Genomic DNA, 22,576 nt, shown 5'->3' with positions numbered 1-22,576 from the left:
TTCCTTCCTTCCTTCTTTCCTTCCTTCCTTCCTTCCTTCCTTCCTTCCTTCCTTCTTTCCTTCCTTCCTTCCTTCCTTCCTTCCTTCCCTCCCTCCCTCCCTCCCTCCTTCCTCAAACTGTCTATGGAGAAAATGTCACTGTTGTGCCAATGGAGGTTAACCATTCCGCAGTGAAATTCTCTTTCTTTTACTCTGAGGAGAGCTTCAGACTCTCATGAACTATACCTTGATCTCGTTTTGTACTTGTGAATAGTTTTTCTGTCAGTTTAAAGAATTGTAGATTCAGCTTTCTTTGAGGTCACCTCAAAAGAGCAAGGAACTGGGATTCCTTTCCAATCATCTACTTTATTTGTTAACCCTCTGTTGCCTGACCTTGCTTGGCCTTTCTTCCTTCCTCTGTCCAAGTCTTACTTCTAAATTGAAGTTGGTTGGCTGGTCCTGTCTCATTTTGTATCTTTTGCTTAGACACCTACCCTCCTTTCCTCCTCATCAGAACTGTTTCTTTTTCTGCCTTTGGAATTTTGTTTTTATCTGTCATAATCCCATCCTTCCAGAGCTCAAAATTTAGTGCATGTAACTAACTACCTTTCCTTTCTCTAAGCCCTCAGAAATCTTCTCTCCCAAGTCCCCAAGATACACATCAGACCATATTTCCAGCTTTCCTTTCTCCGCCTCCTTCTACAGGTTCCCCAGTATTTCTCTCCCTAATGCCTAATTCCTCCTTGTTGATGAGAATCAGGGCCAGAATAGATTTTACCCTCTTGTCTCCTGTCTTTAGAAGGATGATGTTATGATGAAGGTTGATCACGAAGACTTTAGCTGCTCTGCTTTGGCAAATGTCCTAATAACTGAAGTCCCCTATCACCATTTTATTGTACTCCGGGCCCTGGCTCATAATCTGTTTTCTGGCCTCCTTATCTCTTGCTTCTCGTATCATTACATATACAATATCATATTAGATTAATATAAGACTTTACCATTTGCAAAATGCTTTACAAACAATGTCCTTTTTTATTCTCACAACAAACCTGAGGCATGTGGAACTGAAGCATCGTGCCCAGGGTTACCCAGTAAGTGTCTGAAGCTGAATTTGAACTCAGGTTTTCCTGACTACCCACTGCACTACCTAGCTACTTACGTGTCTCCATTTTTACATATAGGCATCTGAGAGCATATATTTTATGACTGGCACCTTCCCTGGATCTCATCTCCCAAGTTTCCCCCCTACGTGCTCTCCTACCTTATCATGGAATACTTCAAGCCTTCAGAAATGAGTGATTTCATCTGTCTGAACACTCCCTTCGCCAAAACTCCATATCCATTAGTACACAGCTTTGGGAGTTGTGCAACACCCCTCCTGCCCCTCTGCCACACTGACTATCCTTCTGGCAATGAGCCTCACCAGACTCAGCTGCCGGACCTCAGACGACAAGAATAGCCCGTCAGAGTCTTGCCAGTTTGGGCAGACCCTTAGGACTTGTTCTCTTTGCACGTGGCCTCCACAATCATAACTTCGTGCCATAAAGAGGCATTTAGTGGACAGCCCATGGCCTGTGAGCATTATCACTAACAGCATTGAGGTTAGCCTAGAGACTTAGAAAATCTGGTTTCACAAAGACACAGAGTTGCCCAGTGCTGGTCACTGAAGTCACGTTCCCTGTTTCTCTGTAAAACCATCACTTCCATGCAATCTTCCTGTGTTGGCTACACCCTGACGATGCCGGTTATCTGTGCGTGAGCAATGGGTCCCCACCACCACCATTTTCTCCATTCCCTAACTGATAGGACCTTTTGGAAGGAAGAAGATAGCTCCAGTGTTGAGGAAGGAAGTCACCCTGGCTTCCATGATGAAGAAAGCCCAGAGTCCTCCGTTTCCGTTGTGCTAGATCTGGCAAACGTTGCGTGAAGTCCAAGCCATCCTGGGGCCATTGGCCATCTGATGTGGTTAAAGAGTGAGCCATGAGCAGGGGTCAGTCAGCTGGCTGTTTCAAGTTGTGGTATTTGAACTTTACCACCACAGGAAATGCTCAAAGCCCATAAACCCGCTCCCATGGGAACTCCCCATTCCCTCTTGCCTCTATTTAATGGCTGTGGGTTACAGGCTTTTCTGAGAGATTTAAATTTAAATACTGCTGGCCCTGTTAAGGTAAAGAGATTATTTGGCTGGTGTGGTTTGTGGCCTCCTCTGGACCATGAAGCTGTGAAGCATTCAGCTTTTGCTCCTGAATGACCTTGTCTGCAGGCATTTGTCACATGTACAGCGTATACAAAGAAGAGATTCTCTTCTCTCTGGAGTCTTCACTAATTTCCTAGAATAAAAGCTCCTTAAAGGTAGCTCAGTGACATACCTGTCTATGCAACTGAGGGAGATACATTCCTTTGATCTTTCCAGGCCTCAGTTTCATCATCTGTAAGATGAGGAGGTTGGAAGTTGGCTTCCAAGGTTCCTTCCAGCCCAAGATCTTTGATGCTACAGGAACACTGGGCAAGTCTCTTCTCCCTGGGCCTCCGCTTCCTCCTCTGTACAATGAGTAAGTTAGATGAGTTAGCTTCTGAGATCCTGGTATCTAGGACTTTAGACAAATCACCTGAGCCCTCTGGCCCTCAGTTTCCTTACTGGTAGAATGAGGGAGTTGGATGAAATAGCCCCAGCCTGAAGTCCTAATGCACGAATGGCCTACTCTGAAGCAATATATAAATAAGAGTTATGTCACAGATGCAGAAACTGAGGCCAAAAACTGGCTCAACTCGGTAGTGGCAATGCAGTGCCAGGCAACATCATTTCAGTGAGATGGGGATGAGGATGGAGAGTGGAACCCTGGATTTCATTGGTAAACCCTTGACCATTGCATGTGGCTACATTCTTGCAACTTCTGTCATAGAGATTAGCCTAGAGCACTGAGACATTAAGGGATTCGATCCCAGGTCATGCTAGCCTGCCTCGGTGAGGAGGTAAGAGCTAAATAGCGTGAAACTGTAATCCTGGAACACTGAAAACCTCTCTTCTGGGTGGGACCGCAGATAGGCTCGTCCAGTTGCCATTCCCAGCATTCTCAGTGTCACCGAGCGGCTTGCCTCACGAGCTTCAGCGAGAGCTGTGTCCATGGCTCAGCTCTTAAAGAGAATCGATTTACCCTTCCTTCTAACTCCTTCAAGGAACTTCGACAATCTCCTTTGTTCCATTGCCTCTCTTCAGCAGCTCAAGATGGTGGAGAGTTACAGAGGGCCGAGCCCTAGAAGTGCTTAGCTTAGCTTAGCGTGGGTGAATTGGTGGCCGCTCCTCTGATACACATTGCCTTCTCCTGTGGCCTTATGCAAGCTTCCCTTAAGGCCCCCAGACAGCATCAGCCCCTAGGCTGAGAGGAGGTCTCCTGGCTCTTTCCCCATTTTTTGGCTTAGGGCCTCCCCCAGTTCATAGTCAGTTGCCGAGATGTCATGGAGGACCACAAGGGAGCGTTTCCTTGGCCATGGGCGGGAGAAGCTGCCGCTGCGCCTGGCGGAGGGGCCCAGAAAAGGCTTGCCCTTTCCAGGAGAGTCTGAAGTCACCTTGCTCGGTTGCTGCCAGCCAGCCGACAGAAGGCCTCGGGTAGCCTGGGACCCAGGCTCCCCACGTGGGCTGCTCTTTTCTGGCTACATCAGAAGAGGCTTTTTAAAGACCCTTTAGGAAGGGTGTTAGCACTAGTGGGACTCCTCAGGAAGGAAGCTGCTTTTCCTACTATTTTCTCAGCCGAACTTTCACTGACAAGATCAGGCAGGAAAAGCCTCCTTGGCCGAGAGCCCGGCACACCAGGCAGTATTCGTAGCAGGCTGTAACTCACCCGGCATTGCCCACGGGTCAGCTGTGGCTTTAAAAACAACCTGGACGTCACGCCGAGCAATATTCCCCGAAGCAAACAATGGAGATGGTGTCCGTGTTCCACCCTCCTAGACAGTCACACTACCAGCAGAGGATACTTAAAAATAGTCCAGAATGCCTGGGCTTTTCCAGATGTGGTCAGAGGGGCTGGACCTGCAGTTGTTTTTTCTCAGTTTAGGGAATTGCCTGGGGGCACCAAGAGGTCAGTGACTTGTCCAGGGTCACAGTCCATTTGGGTCAGAGGAGGGGCTTGAAATCAGGTCTTCCTTACTCTGAGACCAGCTCTATTGATTATAGCCAGGATGCCCATCACTGTTCTTTCTGGTACCTTTTTTTTGGGGGGGGGGGCGATTTTCCTAAAAAGCCTGTGAGACAAGTATGACAAGTACTATCATGGGATCTTTGATCCTATGTGACTTGCCCAGGGTCATACGGTTAATGTCAGAGCTGGCTCCTGGACCCACCACTTCTTTTTATTCCAAATTGTTGATCTTCCATGGTTGCTAGGCCTCCTTTTAGTCAGTCAGCCAGTAAGCATTTGTTAAGTACCTATTATGTTAAGTACTTACTCTGTGATCTCTTCTGGGAACTGGGGATACAGATGCAAAAATGAAATCTTCTCTGGCTTTGAGGATCTCCTTCCAAGAAAGGGAGGTACAGCCCTTACGGGGAGCACTCCAGTGGTCAAGGAAGGGAGTTGGAGTCCCTTTCATGGCACAAAGCCCGTGGATCCCTCCTCAGAGTAATGTGTGTCAATGCATAAAACAAAATCCTTTGGATTCTATGAGAACCCAATTGTATTGAAATATAGTCATAAAAACATTTATTAAAACAAATTCACAGACCCCACGTGAAGAACAGTTACAGAGTGCCCGGGGGCTTTATTGGATCCCTGTTCCCACATTGATAGCCATGTGGAAGGGAGAAAGAGGCAACCATGTGGCTCCAGCAAAGCAGATGACTGATTCCCCTCTGGGTCCCCAGCCCCCCTCTTCTCAGCAGTGCACAGAGGTTAGCTCCCTGAGGCTGCCAGCTTGGGCTCCCCCAAGGGCCTGGTCCAGAAGATTTTTGTTCTTGCTAAGGAGGTGGTCAGAAACTAGGCATGTGGCAAGGTACCGGGGCCAGAGAGGCCCTGACGGATTCCTGGATGGGAAGTACTGCCCCAGAATGGGCCCCGGCTGTGTAGAAGGTTCGCTCCTCCGGAGATTGGGGTCCAAAGGAGCCAGAGGGGGAGGGCACATCTGCCTGGGCTCACGGGGCCTGCCTCCGACGCCCATCCCGGATGTCTCATTTTACTTTCTTTTTCTGGCTAGATTTTTCAAAACAAGATTTCTTTTTTCAGAAGAAGCCATTTTTGACTGTCCTTCTGACAGTTTAGGATGTGGATTTTCCCCTTCCCTTCTCTCTTAGAGACGAGAAAGTGCAAGGTCTGAGCCAGGCTATCGCCGTGCTTTCCTGCTGCACGGATTTCCCCGTTGCTCATGTCGTGACAAGACACGATCACACGTACGGTCAGATCTCTTGTTGGCCTGCCCCGATCTGCACCCAGACTCCAGCGTGGCTTTGACAGGACATTGGAAAGCTCAGGTTCTGACCCCCCGCCCTCAGACAGCAGTAACGACAGCGCGCCTTCCCTTCCCTAGCTAACTGCTCTAAAGGAGGAGGCCGTGGGACACTGACTCGGCCCGCTCACCCGCCACGCAGGCAGACACGCCGTGCTGGATACGGGCTAAGCCAGGCGGAGGGGAGCCAACGGGTCTCACCCGTGCTCCCGACGGCTCAGGACTTCCCTTGGCACGAGGGTAGAGTAGAAGGGCCAGGAGGCGCCGTGGAGTGCCTAGAGCTTGGCCACATAGCGAAAACGCCCAAGTGGTGACCCACTGCACCCCCCACCGCACCCCGAGCCCTGACCTGGCTTGCCGCTGGCCTCTGGAAGAGAGTGAGAGGCCGCTGTCTTTGGGCCACTGTAAGGACTGAGATTCCCTGGAGACAATACAGTCATTTATAATTATTTATTAGTAAAAGGAGGGAGGGAGGCAGAGACGGAGAGAAATCCCCAAACTCCCCCTCACTAAAACAACTGCTTCCAGGCTGCCCAGCTGAGGCCCAAGCGGAGTTAAAGGATCCATAGAAGGCGGGGAGCAAGTCACATGTCCAGCCAGAAAGTGATCAAGCTACTGCTCCATCCCCTTCCTGTAAGGCCTATGACGTCACTCCTACTGGGCTCTCTGATTGGACAGTCTGGCCCTGAGGCCCAACTTCTGGACCCGCCCCCTTTGACACAGGACTCCCAGAAGCCAGGACTGCGGTACCCCTACAGCTTTAGTCACGTGACTTGCTGGCCTGCATGGCTATGGGTTACAATTTATATGAGTTTCACACACAACTCTGCCTCACTTCAGGCCAGTTCACTTGAGCATCAAGGAGCAGCCCACCGTGTCACTGGTCCTCTTAGAAACAAGGCACACGCAGCTTTCTAAAGGAATCAAGCACCGGAGCATGCATGAATGGTGCTATTGAAAAACATTTATTCCCGAGCCTTAATTTTCAAGGCAAGTGGGTAGGAAATGGCCTCTTTTGCCCATTTTTAAAATAAATAAGGCATAGATCTGTGATTAATGTATTATTTAGGATTCTCTGATGAACTTGAGAAGCCAATCCATAAGCACTTATTAAGCAGCCGCTGTGGTCTACACTGGGTGTAGGAAAACAGAAATGGAGCAGCCTCTGCATTCTATGAGGAGAGGCCGCCTCCACACAAAAGAGCATACTTAACTTGGAGGGAAGCCAAGTGGCTCAGTGGATTGAGAGCCAGGCCCAGAGAGGAGATTCTGGATTCAGATGTGGTCTCATACTTCCTGGCTGTGTGAGCCTGGACAAGTCACTTCACCCCCATTGTCTAGCTCTTACTTCTCTTCTGCCTTCGAACCTAACCTTAGTATTGATTCTAAAACAGAAGGTAAGACTTGGAAAAAGATAATGGCAAGGCCAGTTTTTTCAGAAGGGAGGACCTAAGGACCTGGAGAGGAAGGTTCAGGAAAGGCTTCTTGTAAGAGGAGTGTTAATGGAAGCGAGGAGGAAACTCACTCTAACAACCCATTTTAAGGTACAGACAGGCATAGGCTAGGGCCAGAGTGTTGTTGCTCTAAAAGTTCAACAGAAAAACCTGGATTTGATTCTGCATGCAACAGGGATAACAATAATAATAATGACATAATAACAATAATACCCTTTATATAGTGCTTTAAGGTTTTGCAAAGCACTTTACAAATATGTCATTTAATCCTCATGATACAACAAATGCCATCTAGGAGTTAGGTGCTATTATCACATCTTTTTAAAGAGGAGGAACCTGAGACAGAGATTAAGAGCCTTCATTAGCTTAGACAGCCAGTAGGTCTTCCTAACTCCAGTGCCAGTTACCACCCAGCTCTCACTATAAATTGCAGAGAATGTGCCCATCTACATTGGTAGACATTTCCCTATGCTTTATCTCTAGTATTTAGCGTAAGGCCTTAAGTTTAATTAAGTGATTAGGTTTGTTTGGGGTTTTTAAAAGTGTTGATTTAATGCTTATTAAAACAGGTACGTTTTGTTGATTTTTATTTTCAGTTCTAAATTCTTTCCTCACACCCCCCCCCATTCATTGGCAAGAAACGTGATACCCATCATACATATATAAAGTCATGCAAAACTTATTTTCATATTAGCCATATTGAGAAAAAAAAAGGAAGAGAAATAAAGAAAAAGACAAAATATGCTTCATTCTGTATTCAGAATTCATCATTTCTCTCTGGAGGTGGATAGCATTTCTCATCATGGATCTTTCTATATTGTCATGGATCATTGTATTCATTAGAGTATGTCTTTCACTGTTGATCATTATACAGTGTTGCTGTTGGCATGTACAGAGTTTTCCTGGTTCTTCTCACTTCGCTCTGAATCAGTTCATATAAGTCTTCCAAGATTTTTCTTAAATCATGCTGCTCATCGTTTCTTGTAGCACAATATTCCACCACAATTATGAATTATAACTTGTTCAGCCATTCTCCAAATGAGGGGCATCCCCTCAATTTCTAATTTTTTGCCTCCACAAAGAGAGCTGCTAAACATATTTTTGTACATATAATTCCTTTTTCTTTGATCTCTTTGGGGTATAGACCTAGTAGTGGTATTGCTGGGTCATAGCATATGCATAATTTTATAGCCCTTTAATCATAGTTCCAAATTGTTCTTCAGACTATTTGGCCAACTTTACATACCAATGGGTACTTTATTCCTCATTGTAATCCTAGCTCCTTTGCTTTGTGGAATATCACATTCTAAGCCTTCTACTCCTTTATCATGGTAGCTACTAAATCTTATGTAATCCTGACTATGGTTCTATGGTATTTGAATTATTTTTTTTCTAGTTGTTTGATGTATTTTCTTCTTGATCTAGGAATTTTGGATTTTGGCTATGATATTCCTGGCAGTTTTCATTTTAAGATTTCTTTCAAGAAATAATTGGTAACTTTTTTCAATTTCTACTTTGGCTTATGGGAAATGAAATTTAGGCTCTTTCCTGCTATAATTTCTTGAAATAAAATGTCTAGGCATTTTTTCCCAGGTTGTCCAAAAATTCTAAATTATCTCACTTCAATCTATTTCTCATGTCTGTTTTTCTTTTTTTTCCCCCCAATGGGCTATTTCAAATTTTCTTCTCTTTTCCCCCTATCTTATAGTTTGTTTTATTGTTTCTTGTCTCATGGAGTCATTAACTTCCACTTGACCAATTCTGATCTTTAATGAGTTATTTCTTCCATTTTTTTTTATTTTTGGTATTTCTTTTACTGTTTGGTCAATTCCGATTTTTTAGGAGTCATTTTCTTACATTTTTTTTTTGTACCTCTTTTACCATTTGGTCAATTCAGATTCCTTAAGAACTTTTTTTCTTCACTATTTTTTGTGCCTCTTTCACCAAGCTATTAATTCTCTTTTCATAATTTCCTTGCATTCACCTCATTTCTTTTCACAAGTTTTCTTCTTCTACTTTTAATTGGTTTTTAGAATAATGTTTTTTGCTCATTTAAAGAAAATCTCCTTAGCTCTTTTAGGAATTCCTGTTGGACTTATATCCAATCTACCTTTTAACTTTGGAGGTTTACTTGTAAATGCTTTTAAGTCATTATCTTCTGGGTTTATGTCTTTAACTTCCCTGTCACCACAGAAATTTTTTATGATCAGGGTTTTTGTTAATTTGCTCCTTTTCCAGCCTATTTCTCGTCTTTGGACTTTATGTTAGATTTTGGCTCTGATCACTTTTGGTGGGACTGACTGACTTGAGTTCAGTCTGGGAACCTCTGGGTTTTTGGTGCTTCCTAGGTGGTGTGATCCAGGGATCTGGTCTTTGCCCTCCTGATCTGAATTCTCGTCCTCACCCAGGACTAGTTCCTCTCTAAGGACTCCAAGGGCTCCTTCTTCCTTGAGATCACAGTGGTTCTTTTGTGTTCTGGAACTGCAATCTAGAATTGGGTTATAGGTGATATACAGCTGCCAAATGGCATTCAACCCTATCCTGCATTCAGTGCTAGTCCAGGGATCCCTTGACATTTCTGACCAAGTGTTCAGGTCCTCACTGTCCTAGGGCACATAGTATTTATTGCCAGTGCTTCCACCATTGTTGCTGCAACCTCCAAGCCCTATAGCCTGTGCTACTTTTGCCACAAACCTCTCTCCTTGCCAGGCCCCATCCCAAGGTCCAGAGATCCCTCTTTCTATCTTCCTAAGCTTCCTTGGGCTGGAAAAATGACCCTGTGGTCTTTTTCTTGGTTATCCTGCTGAGAACTTGATTTGGCATTTTCTGTAATCATTTTGGAGGAGGGATCTTGAGGAAAGTCGAGCAGTTGTGATCTTTTACTCCCCCCATCTTGACTCTGCCTTTCCTGGGACGTGGCAGCACTCAAAGATCTTCATAAGCACATTATCTGTACCTGAAAATAGCCTGTGACTTTTTTTTTCTCTCATAAGAATCAGTTGCATCAAAAAGCATTTTAAACAGTACTTTCTATGAGTCAGGCACTGTTCTAAGGGCCACCGTCTGATGGAGGAAGCCACATGGATATAACCAAGTCCATACAGGGTGTACTCACCGTACTTGTCACCGGAGCACGTTGAGCAGGGGGTGGCATGGCTTTAGCTAGCTTGGAGAACTCCTTTTAGCATCCAAGTGGAAGATGGATAGGAGGAGGCAGAGCCTGGGGGCAGCAAGACCACTTACAAGGTCACCGCCATGTCGCTGAAAGCCTGAAAGCATCTTGCTTTCTTTGCAGAGCAGGCCCAACCAACAGCCCCGAGAGCCTGGAACCCATAACGTTTGCAGATGTGTGAAGATGTAGGTGTATTTCCACTGGATGGAAGCCCATGTGAAGGCCATTTCCTCCAGCAAAAGCCAGAGACTCTCAGAGCAGCTGGCTGCCTTCTGCCTGCTCAGCGCTGCTAAGTGTTCCATTAAGGGCTTGGCTGTGGAAGTATGTTCCTACCAAGGCAGATTATAGAGGATGGCTCACACCCCCTGGCTAGAGTCTCATTGCCTTGGCCTGTTGTCCTCCACTGGGATTGAATGGTGTTATTATTAAAAATGATGAAGGCAGATATTAAAAGGGAAAATAGTATTTTAATGAAAGCCATTGCTGATAGAGATAAATCATTAGACCACGTGCCTGTAAGGATTCCGACTGCCGCATCAGTCATTTTACCTTTTGTACCTTTGTGCGCTCAGGTAACAAAAGAGACCGCCCCTCCTGACTCCAGGAGTCTTATCCCCTCTCTTACATCATCATACTTCCTATTTGCCTCCATTTTTACAAGAGGAATCATGGGAAATGTAGTTTTCCAAAGTCCCCTAAAATGTCCACAGGAAGTTTGTCATATAATCTACATACCTTAACGCTCAAATGAGCCCCAAATAGCTCTTAAATAGAGTCCCAGAAATTCTAAATAACACATTACCCCCCTGTGATTCTTTGGGAGATAAATCTCCCCAATGGATCAGGAAAACATAATCAAATTAGAGTATACTTTTTTTTCCTTTTTTCTCATTTTTTACATTTGGAGCACGTCACCAGCATTAAATAGATTCTTGACTGTTTTGATTTTTGCAGTAAGAATAAGCTAAGATGTCCATTTGCCTAGCATAGAAATTTATACCTAAAAAGCTTTGGACTGTAGAAACCTGCCATCAGTTATTTAACTATTATGAGACTTTTGCTCAATGACTATGTCTAATCCAAGGAAAATCAGACCGCAAAGGAGCACAGAGTTTTTGACCTGCGAAGTGCAAATGAGCACATAAAAGAAAGAGACCAAACTAATCCTACAGGGATTGATGACATTCTACACAAAGACTTGATCCTGTATGAGACTTGAGGTTGCGACGCTTAGCATATGTTAAGACTTAGGACTTCCTTGTATTGCACTCGATATCAGGTACTCAACATCGAATTGTTCTGGCTCCATTATCTCTGAAAGTGAAGAAAGGTATTGTGCCAGGAAATGCTATTCCCCATTTGTCTGGAGATCTAGTCTCCTTTTTTCCATTTCTTTTATGATGTGACAACTTACTGTAGTCTAGGCTGCTAAATTGGGTTAGTGAATGATTGTTGTTGCAAAGCTTATGGGACATGGATTGCTACAGGAACCTGCTTTGATTTGTGAATTTTTTTTTCTCCTCTTTCTTGTTCCTAGAATTTTTTCCTTTCACTTTTTTATGTATATATCCTGTATTTTCCTCAGAGGTTATTTTTTCTTTCTTTTTCCTTTTTTTTCCTTTTTTTATTTTTCTTTGAACTTTTTGATGTTTTGAGAATTGATTCATATACCTTATGCCTTGACCATGTATTCCTGTGTGATTCCCATGTGTATCCCTGTATTTTCCTTAGGGAGGGAAATGTAAAGTTGTTCTCCTCTGGGTGACTATGTTATTTCTGTAAATTTGGACTTGAATTTGACCCTAATTTAGAACAGAAGACTACCTCCCAGAATCCAGAAGATGCCATGAAGATGCATCCAGAGACCACACACTGCACCAAAAGATCCAGAGTGAATTTCAAGACATGGCGAATTTGAACTTTGGGGGGTTGAATGTATTTATTTTGAATGGACGCTTTATGCCAGAAAAGGGGACTGCCCCCTAAATGGCTTATTGTCAATGCACCGAACATTGGTTTTGTTCTTTCTCCCTTTTATTTCCCTTTTATCTCTGAGTTATTGTAAACTTTAATTTGATTATGTTTTCATGATCCATTGGGGAGACTTGTCTCCCAAAAGATCACAGGGGGGAATGTAAAGTTGAAAAGACCTTGTACTCCTTTTAAAAACTACATTACCCAAACTCCCTTTCACCATACTCATAATTCCTTAAGCCTTTTTTCCTATTGGTTGTGGGTTTTGTGGGCTGTTTTTGATATGGTTGTTGTGGGCGTGGTGACGAGGTTTTTTGGGAGAGGAGGCGGCTTGGTAAGGTTGAGTTGAGACTCTTTCCCTGTGCTTTAAATAAAATCCTTATAAATATCATACTTTGAAGGCATTGAATATTAAATTTAAAACTTACGATGGCAAGCAGGAAAATGTTGGCATCTGAGGAAGAACAGATATTCGCCCACTGTTGCTAACAGTCACTCAAGCCCACTGACCATTTTTTAAGGATTAAACATGTAACTTGGATGCACGGCGTCCTTCCCCTTTGGCTTGTTATTTTCACAAGATGACATAGCGGTCTGAAAGGCAATCCGCCATGGAAGATAGAGGAGGCAGGAAGACCCACCTGCAAAACCTACTGACTGAGTGCCTTTGTGCAAGTCACTTACCTTCTCAGCAGTCTACGCAACTACAAGTCTATAGACTATGGACAAATGGCCAATTTATATCAGTGATGGGGGAGTTTCTACTTTGGGGTTTCTCTTGGACAATCTGCTTACCCTCCCTCAGATTCAAATAGTTCTCTTAAAACTAAGTTATTGACTGTTTAAAAAGCATAAAATCAAGAGCAGCTAGATGTCTCAGGGGATTGAGAGCCAGGCCTGGAGATGGGAAGATCTGGGTTCAAATCTCATCTCAGACACTTCCTAACTGTGTGACTCCAGGCAAGTCACTTGACCCCCATTGCCTAGCCCTTACCACACTTTTGCCTTGGAACCAGTGTCTAGTACTGATTCTAAGATGGAAGGGAAGGGTTCAGAAGGAAAAAAAGGGGGGGCATAAAATCCAGGATCTAAAAAACCCATCATCATGACCTCTCATTAATAGTGCATAATAATAATAGTGAATGATAAATAATGACAATAATAGGTGGTATGTCTAGAGTGATTTTTGGTTTGCCGCATATTTTATGTCCTTTATCTCATTTGACACTCATGATAGCCTTGAGAGGTAGGCGTTATTGAACAAATGGAGAAAGTGAGACCCAGGATAAGTGACTTGACCAGCTAGGAAATTCCCAGGCAGGACCCTGTCCAGCATTCTGGATCGTGCTTTCAGACATCCTACAGCAAATCTGTTCCTTCACCCCACTTTCCTCAGAGAGTCCCAGGATTCCTGTATCCTTTTCCCACTTGTGCTTTTGTCCTTTCCAGGCTTTGATGCGCCCTGGAAGGTTTGACCGGATCATCTACGTCCCCTTACCTGATGCAGCCACAAGGAAGGAGATATTCAAGCTACAGTTTTCCTCCAAGCCGGTCGGTCTGGACGTGGACCTGGAAGAACTTGTTTGTCGGACAGATACCTACTCGGGGGCCGAGGTAAGCCTTCCCTTCCCGTCCTGGGAAATGAACATGGGGAAATAACTAGGGGCTTTCTGCTTGCCTGCCAGCATACTTGGAATACTCTCCTGAGCCTGAGGTTTCACCTCATCCCAGGCTCATGGGCAAAGATGACTGAAAAAATGGGAACAGCCCTTGCTGGAGGGCCCATGGGAAGACAAGAGGGCTCCTGCGCCAGGAGGAGCTGCGATCTACGGATCCAGCTATGGGTCGATTTAAAAGTACACAAGAAAAGGCAGTGATCTTCCTTGGGGCAGAGACATGCCCCAAAGAAGTCCTCAGGTCTCGGAGACTGGAAAGAGATTCCACCTCCTCCAGCACCCTTGTTGGATACACGAGGAAGCCGGGCTCTGGGGAGCTTAAGTCGCTGGCTGCAGCCACACAGGGTGATGCTCAGAAATGGGGCCTGAACCTGGGTCCTCGGCCTCTTTCCACGGGCCCGTGTTCCGCCCCATTGTGTCCATCCTACTGTAAGATAATATAAGTAATGGGGTCACCAGGGATATTAAAATCAACTATGGGGTTTGTGGGAACACTCTCTGGGATGTGAGAGAGACTAAAACTGGACACCAAAGTCTTGTACAGCTACACCACTCCCAACTGGAAAATAATAGCCAACTGTCACTCTGGCCAGAGGCCTTGAATTTACTGACAAGGTAACAAGGTGAAATTAGGTTTTAATTAGAAACAACTAAAAGGAGGGATAGGAATGACTACTCTAAAATCTTAACACCTAATAACAAAACCCAAAGGGACAAGGAAGGACTTATTCGCTACACTAATTTAAGCTATCTAACTAACAGGGCCCAAGGAGCTATACTGGAGTCTCTGGGTTTCTGCCTCACACCTGGAACCTGCCAGGCTTGAGTACAGCTGGGGCTTTTGTGGCTTTGGGATTTTCACTGCAATCCACTGATGATGTCTAGATGCCAGGAGCTACAGTTGTCTCAGGAACTAAGCAGTAAGGGTTTTGCTTGAAGCACTGTCGTCTTCTCTTGTCCTTTTCTTAAATGCCACCACACAGGATCCAGGGGAAAAACAGGATGCAAGGTGTCCTTTGCTCTGAGGTCTCCCAGGCTGGCAACAGTTTTGCCCACCACTAATGGAGTCCACACTCAGGGCATAGACAGACTTCCTCCTCCTTCATTCCAACCTGGAATTCCCAGCTCCAGCTCCTTCCTGCTAGGCACTTCCTAATCAATATATAATCAATACCTAATAACTAGCTAATCTAAGCTTACTCATAACACTACTGAGGCCCGGCGTATAGACTGCTACCCTCTGTGGGAGCCACGGCCCAGGAGCAAACCACTGGGGGAACAGTGCAATCAGTATAGCAGAGCATTACGGTCCCGAAAGAACATGAGCAACTCCAAGAAGCCCATGAAGATGGACACTCGATCCTCCGGCTTTTCTGAGCCTCGGGCTACCCTCACAGACGAAGTCACTGATGAGATGCAATCTCCCTCCGTAGGATGAAGCCCCCCATGGTCGACATAGAACTGTACCCCGATGTTACGGTGGAATGGTGGAGGAAGTCTCCTCTGTCATGTCTCAAAGGCCTGCCGTCACCTTTGGTTGTGTGTATTTTGTCAAGCTGAGCAGCATCCCCTTCTTAGGGCTCGAACCTCGCCAAGGCTCACCTTGTCTTTCCATTTTCCTTGAATTCTTCTATTTTTCTGCTTTGATGGCTTATTCTTCCCAGCAGTTTGAAAATGGCCTTTGGAGTGAGACATCAAAACCCCTAAACGTGAGATTTAAAAGTAAAAAACAGGAACACAAAGCAGGACTTGGTTCCTATCATTCTTGGCATGAGCAGGCCAAAACAAGGTTCCCCCTCACTTGTCACAGGCCCATGAGCATCCCCAATGATGTTTTAGATTGCTGTACTCTTAGTACAACAGAAGGCTGGCCTTCTGCCCCCACCCCCCCACGGTGGCTCCAGTGTCTATGCCCCCACAGCCTTCCACTGGGGTTCCTTTTTCATGGGAAAGCAGTTGGAGCCTCAGTCATTCCAGGAGGAAGCAAGAGCTTTCCAGGGCAGCAACCTATTTTCTTTTGTTAAGAGATAAACGTATACATATTTATGTACATATGTAATATTATGTATATATAATATATATTTGCCTGTAAAGTGTTAAAATTAATGGTTTGGCTAAATATATGAAAATTATAAATCTTTTAATTACAAAAAAGGTGGAAAGAATGAAAGCAAAGGAATACAAAAAGAAGACATTACCCTAACTAAATGTTGTTCCAATGCTTGGCTCAGTCAGGACTTGTTAACCTTCAACTGGAATTAAACTCTCTCCAGAAGACAGGAAGGGAAAGCCAGCTATCCACTCACCCAAGTTCCCTCCAAGAGGCAGGTCAAGACAATGACTTGAGCTCAAGGTGACTCCTGAGACTGACTTTCTTCTTTGAGCTGACCTTTTTCTTTAAGCCAGCTTCCTTACTTGAGTCGACCCTCTTCTTGGAGTCCACCCCCCCCCCTCCCCCAGCCTCAGAAATTCAGGGCCTTTTATAGTGGCTTCTTGTCTCCTTCCCTCTTCACAGGGGTCAATCACAGCTTCCAAAGAGTCTAGCACTGCCCAGGGGGCAGTGTTTGTGGAAGCCAGTTCTCATCTTCTAGAGGGGTGAATATCATTTCAAGGGTTCACAGTTTCTGAGGGTATGAACTCTTAAAAGAATTCACAAGTTTCTAACTGTTTGAGATAGAAAAAAGGGTGGAGCTCTCCAAGTATCTTGCTGGCTTCTCACCTAGCACTAGGTAGGGTGTGAATTCACTAAGTGGTTTGTGAGCTCCTCCACCTTGTTCAAGCTTGTGTTGAATTAGTGTTAATCAAAGTGTTAGCTTCAACTAGGCAAAGAGAATAAATGATTTCCTTTTTACATGCATTTAGAATTATTAATAGCAAATGTCCTTTAGGTCTATGGTTTATTTATTTATGTTTTTATTTATTCCTTCATTGATTTGTTCCTCTTTCATCGAGTTGCCCCGGGCTGTTTCAAAAACTAATGTAAGAGTTCTCAGGAATATAACAGTGAGAGATACATGTTCCTATAAGTCCCAGCTGAGACCAATTCTGAAGGGCCCCCTGTAGGGAGAAGACTAGGAGAAATGGAAGAATAAAATACATTACTTGGGCTTCATTGTTGAAAGTATTTTCCTCATTTGATCATCACAACTCTTCTGGGAATTGGGTAATATTATGATTTCCATTTTATAGTTGGAGAAGCGGAGGTAGCCAGGTAAAATGACTTGCCCAGTGTCATACAGATAATAAATGTCTGAAGTTGGATTTGAACTCAAGCCTTCCTGTCTCTGGATGCAGTACTCTTATCTATATACCTCCTTGCTGCCTAATTAAGCTTTTGTACTATGAACTTAAACCAATTAGAAGAGAAGCAAGAGATTGGGAAGATGATTTTTGCAGCAAATTTCTCTGATAAAAGTTCTGTTTCTAAGATATACAGGGAACTGATTTGAATTTAAAAGAATAAGAACCATTCTCCAGTAGATAAATGCTCCAAGGACATGAATAGGTAGCTTTTAGAAGAAGAAATCCAAGCTGCCCATAGCTATATGAAAAAATGCTCTAAATCACTAATAATTATAGAAATGCAAATTCAGATGACTCTGAGATACCACCTCACACCTGTTAGGGTGGCTAACATGGCAGAAAAGCAAAATGACAAATGGTAGGATGGATGTGAAAAAATAGGGACACTAATGTACTCTTAATAAAGTTTGGAACTGATTCAGCCATTCTGGAGAAAAATATGGACTTATGCCCAAAAGGCAATAAAACTGTATACACCCTTTGATCTAGCAATTAGCCCAAAGAGATCAAAGAAAAAAATCTTTATGTACAAAAATATTTATAGCAGCTTTTTGTGATGAAAAAGGATTGGAAATGGAAAGGATGCCCATCCATTGGGGAATGACTGAACAAGTTGTGGTATATAATTATAATGGAATACTTGAAGAAGTTCTATAAGAAATGTTAAGCAAGATTGTTTAAGAAAAACCTAGGAAGACTTATGTGAACTGATGCAAAGTGAAGTGAACAGAAACAGGAGAACAATTTACACGATAATAACAGTATTGTAAAGGTAATCAACTTTGAAAGACTTAGTAATTCTGATCAACACTCTGGCCCACCAGAATTCTAAAGGACTCATGATGAAAAATGCTACCTATACTTCCAGATAGAGAACTGATAGATTCAGAGTACAGTATGAAACATCTTTACTTTCTTCATATCATTGCTTCCTTTCCTCTATATACCTTTATATACAGAATACAGTCTGAAACAGCTTTACTTTCTTTATACCATTCCTTCTTTTTCTACCCCTTTTCTTCCTTCCCTTCATCCTCTCTCTCCTTCTTGTCCTTCCTCCTTCCTTTTTTTTGCTCTTGCTTTTTATTTTTTTTCTCTTTCTTTTTTGGACATGGTTATTGTGAAAATTTGTTATAGATAGCTACACGTATTTGTAATGGGTTTTGTTTTTCTTGCCTTATCAATGGGTGGAGAAAAGGGGAAAATTTAGAACTGAAAATTTAAAAATGGAATTTAAGAAAAATATTCTTTATGCTGCCAAAATATTTTTATATGTATTTTTATATTTCAGTTCCAAATTCTTTCCCTTCAGCTGCTCTTCTCCTATTGTGAAAGCAAACAATATGATATCCATTTTACATGTGAAAAAAATTTTTTTAGAAAGTTAGGGAATCTTCTCTGCCCTAGGCAGACTCCTATCAAGTACTAACGATTCTGGACCCTGCTTTGACTCTTGAGATCTGTGGAATACAACTTCCTTGTTTCCAGGGACATCAGTAAGTAACCTAAGGCTGTATCCATTCTACCTCTCATTTTTGATCCTCCAGCTGGTAACATGCGACTGTCAGCTCAAGGCTCTCCCCTCCCCACTCCCTTTTAAGCAAGAGATCATATCAAAGCGAGTCGATGCAGATGCTGACAACACGGAGATCGTAATTCTGATTACTGAAAGTTCTTGTCAATGAGATGTTTATAGCAAGGAACAGCATCCTCAGGAACGTTGTGTGCTGCCATGCCTGCCAGCTGGGTTGACTCAGTGCCAGCCATCGGCTCCTGGATCCCGGCTGATGGGCAGAATGTGGCTGAATGTGGCTGAAATGGCCCAGAAGTGCATGTTAGAGCTGAGAAGAAAGGGCCAATTCCGGACCAGAATGTTTGCCATGTTTTTTAAATAGCCCATGATCAGCTGACCAGCTTGTGGCACATCTATGTGTGTCAGGAGCGACGATCCCTCACCACCTGGCCCTGCCTCTTTGGCCCACTCTCTGTGTCCTTGTTTCGTCTCCCCATCCCCACGGCCTGGCCCCACACTGGCCTCCATTCCTCTGCCTCCTGGGGCCTCCTTTCCTTCCTTCCCCATCCCCAGCAGAGAGAGCACAGGCTGGCCAGAAAGACACCCGCAGGCCCTGCTCTAAGTCACAAAGGCGATGTCCCCGTTGCACTTCCATGGACAGAGAGAGAATGACTACTCAGGAGACATCGGAGGTCATCCAGTTCATCCTCCCCATTTCCCAGATGAAGACGCCGAGGCCCACAAGGCCTAAGCAGCCCGCTCAGCATCCCATGAGGAAAGCTGGGCTTGAAGCCACGTCCTCTCAGTATCTGGCATCCATGATAATAGCTGAATAGCGTTTGGCACGTGGCTGCCATCGAAGTGCTCGTAGTGATGGTGATAACGATGCTGCTGATGGTGAGCCTTCTGCTGCGCCCGCCACGTCCATGAAACAAGTCCACGACACCGCAACCAAAAAGAATCCTAAGAGAGACACGTTGGAGGAAAGGCCCCCTTTCTCTTGGCTTTTGGTTTCGTAAAAGTCATCTTCCGTCCCAACCCGTGAAACGATGGGTCCTTCCTTGGCTTCCAGCTCCCTAGCAGAGTGCTTCCAATTCCCAACCCGTATTGCCCGTCCGGAAGCCAGAATCTTTGCAGGTTGACCTTCCTTTGCTTCTGGGCTGAAAATTCCTTTGTAAAATGCAATTTCAAAAAAATTAAATGTTCAAGCAGCTTCTTGGCACCCGTACAAGACATTTTTTGGCACATGCAAATTGGGAGCAAAAGTAGCCCCTTGACATATCTTTATTCACCTAAAAAGAATGCTTGGGGAGTGGTTTGGATTTAAAAGCAAGAATTATGTTCAATTAGGCAAGCCTCTGCTTTCCTCTTCCTAGAATTCAGATGTGAAGGAACCCTCTTAAAAGCTGTTTTAGGCAGAAAAGTGCCAGTTCTCAGCAGTTATGTCTGTTAGCACCAGGAATCCATCCCCAGTGCCTACCGAGGGATCACTAGGGTCCTTCCTTCCTTCCTTCACCCACCCACACAATTGCCAAGGCCGCAGGGATTCCAGGGCTCTCCCACGTTCTCGACAAGTGCCTTCGCCGCCTCCCAAGGGAGGCCATTTCACTTTGGGACAGTTCTGCTTTTTAGAGAGGTTCTTTGCAGCTTCTTCCTGTTGTTCTTAGTTCTGGCCCCTGAAGCCCAGCAGAACAAGTCTATCCCCTCCGCCATGAGCACTGCCTTTCACGTACTTGAAGACAGCTCACAATCTTCTCCCGAGCTGTCACTTCTCCAGACTAAACATGCTGTTGTTCAGCATACATTTGTTAGGCACCGAATGCCAAGGCCTGGGTTTGACACCAGGGGAGGGAAGAGTTTGGCCCACAGCCAGCCTGACCCTTCCTGGAGCCTACAGTCCAGTGGAGGGGCTGACAACGAAGAAACATGGTTAATGGAAACCCAGATGATACTTTCTTACATTCAGCTAGAGTCTCTAAGATGCTCAACTCCAGAGACTTCTCCGATATGTTTCTGTCTAATCAGAGCCGATGATGTTCCCATTATTCTGCAGAGTTCACATCTACCTGAAGATCACCCTCGGTGGCTGGTTCTAAGAGCCTATGATCTCCTAACATGATCCTTTTACTTTTTTTATTCTTTTTTTTAAATTTAGGAATATTTTTAAATTTATCAGGAATAAACATTTGTTGGACCACAACAACAATAATAATAATGCACCCAACGCATTTTTATTTGTTTAATCTTTGTTAAGGCTTACAAACTGTATCTTTTCTCCTAAAATTTCATCTCCTACCTCCCAGTGTTTGCATTAACTGTACCTCCCTCCCCCCACCCCACCCCCCTATCTCTTAGAATCCCTTGTTTCCTTCAAAAACTCCACTAGAAATACACCATTTTCCTGACTGGCTGTCACACCTGGAATACTTTTCCTCCTCATCTCATCCCATTTCCTGGTCTCAGGCCTGGCTAAAATCTCCCCAGTAGAGCAAGAGACTCAAATGACCACCTGGGAGCTTTACTGATTTATTTATTTTTAAATGTAAAAACCATTCTTAGGTCTTGGGTCATCCCAGGCAGACATCAGACAGGATTTGGCCACAATCCATAGTTTGCTGACCCTTAATTGTAGCACCTTCTCTAGTGCTTCTTTCTAGTTTCTCCTGAAATTTTTTATGTTTTTATCTTCATTTTATTTTAATAGCAAATGTCCACATAAGTTTTTCAAGTTCACATGATCCATATTGTGCCCCTCTCTCCTGGCCTCCCTGCCTTTGGAGCTAGCAGACCATTTAGTCTGGGTTGTACATGTATTATCACGCATAACACGTTTCCATGTTATTCATTCTTGTAAGAGAATAACCAAAACCCCAAGTCATATACCCAAATAAGCAGGGGATAAATGTGCCGTCATCAGCCCTCAGACTTGTCCCGGGTCGTTGTAGCCCTGTCAGGAGCCCAGTCTGTCACCGTCGATCCCCCCACACTATCGCTGTGACTGTGTACATTGTTCTCCTGGTTCTGCTGACTTCACTCTGCATCAGTCCACGAAGGCCTCCCCGGCTCTCTCTGAAGTCCTCCCGCTCATCCCTCCTCACCGCCCCATCGTATTCCATCGCCGGCACACACCACGGCTTGCTCCGCCATTCCCGGGGAGGGACGCCCCTCTGTTGCCAGTTCTTTGCCCCCACAGAGAGCGTGGCTATGAATATTTCTGCACAAAGAGGTCCTCTCCTACCTAGTAGTGGTATGGCGGGATCAAAAGGTACACCCGGACGCCACTCGTGGGGCGGGAATCCCTGGCACGTGCCGCGCACACCAAATACGTACTGCCTTGCTGCTGTCTCCCGGCTGCGCCTGCCCTCTCCCGTAAGACGTATGGTGTATAGATGGCCCGGCAGGGCCTCCTCTAACCTCCTCTCACCCCAGAGTGTGGCTCACAGAAGACACTGGCCCATGCTTCATGTGGTGAGTGGATCACGGAGGGACCTTGGTGGATCTCCAGGCACAGGACTCCGTAGGCCCAATTTCCTTGTCTGAAGAGAGCAGGCCAGATTGTCCTACGCCTCTTCCAGCCTTGCCGTTCTTTCTTTCATTTCATTCTCTTTCTAAGCATTTCTTAGTGCCTTCTGTGTCTCAGACATTGTGCTAGGCACTTTACAAATACTCTCTCATTTGATCCTCGTAGCAACCCTGGGAAGCAGGTCCAAGTTTTATTCCCATTTTATAACTGAGGAAACAAGCAGGCAAGGTGAAGTGACTTGCCCAGGGTCATATAGCTAGCAAGTATCTGAGGCTGGAATTGAACTGGGGTCTCCTGATTCCAAACCCAAATCTCTGTCCAGAGTGCTATCCAGTTGCCTCTCATTTCTAACCACAATCTCGGTGTTTTCCCCACCTTTTCATTCTCCCTCCCCCAAGTGTCCCATCAGTTGCCAGTTCTTGAATTCTTCCTGTAGAGGGGCTCTCTGACACACTTATGTGGCCACCATCTTAGTGCCAGCCGTCGTCACCATCCAGTGTCCTGTGATCTAATGGAGTAACCCATTATTTCAGTGCCAGGGCA

At 44.8% G+C, this 22,576-nt stretch overlaps 1 protein-coding gene across 1 annotated transcript in view; it reads left to right on the top strand.

The window, feature by feature from the left end:
* The window catches only part of SPATA5 (spermatogenesis associated 5), a 195,919-nt gene that overhangs the window by 155,901 nt on the left and 17,442 nt on the right, over positions 1–22,576 (top strand). Inside the window, exon 13 of the mRNA XM_044681102.1 lies at positions 13,468–13,632. Within this exon, the coding sequence (XP_044537037.1) occupies positions 13,468–13,632 (165 nt within the window). The remainder of the gene's footprint in view (positions 1–13,467; positions 13,633–22,576) is intronic.

The sequence above is a fragment of the Gracilinanus agilis genome, chromosome 6, assembly GCF_016433145.1.
Source record: "Gracilinanus agilis isolate LMUSP501 chromosome 6, AgileGrace, whole genome shotgun sequence".
In the NCBI taxonomy this organism is placed as follows: Eukaryota; Metazoa; Chordata; class Mammalia; order Didelphimorphia; family Didelphidae; genus Gracilinanus; species Gracilinanus agilis.
Note: the sequence above shows the minus strand (reverse complement) of the source record. Positions and strands in the feature narration are given on the sequence as shown.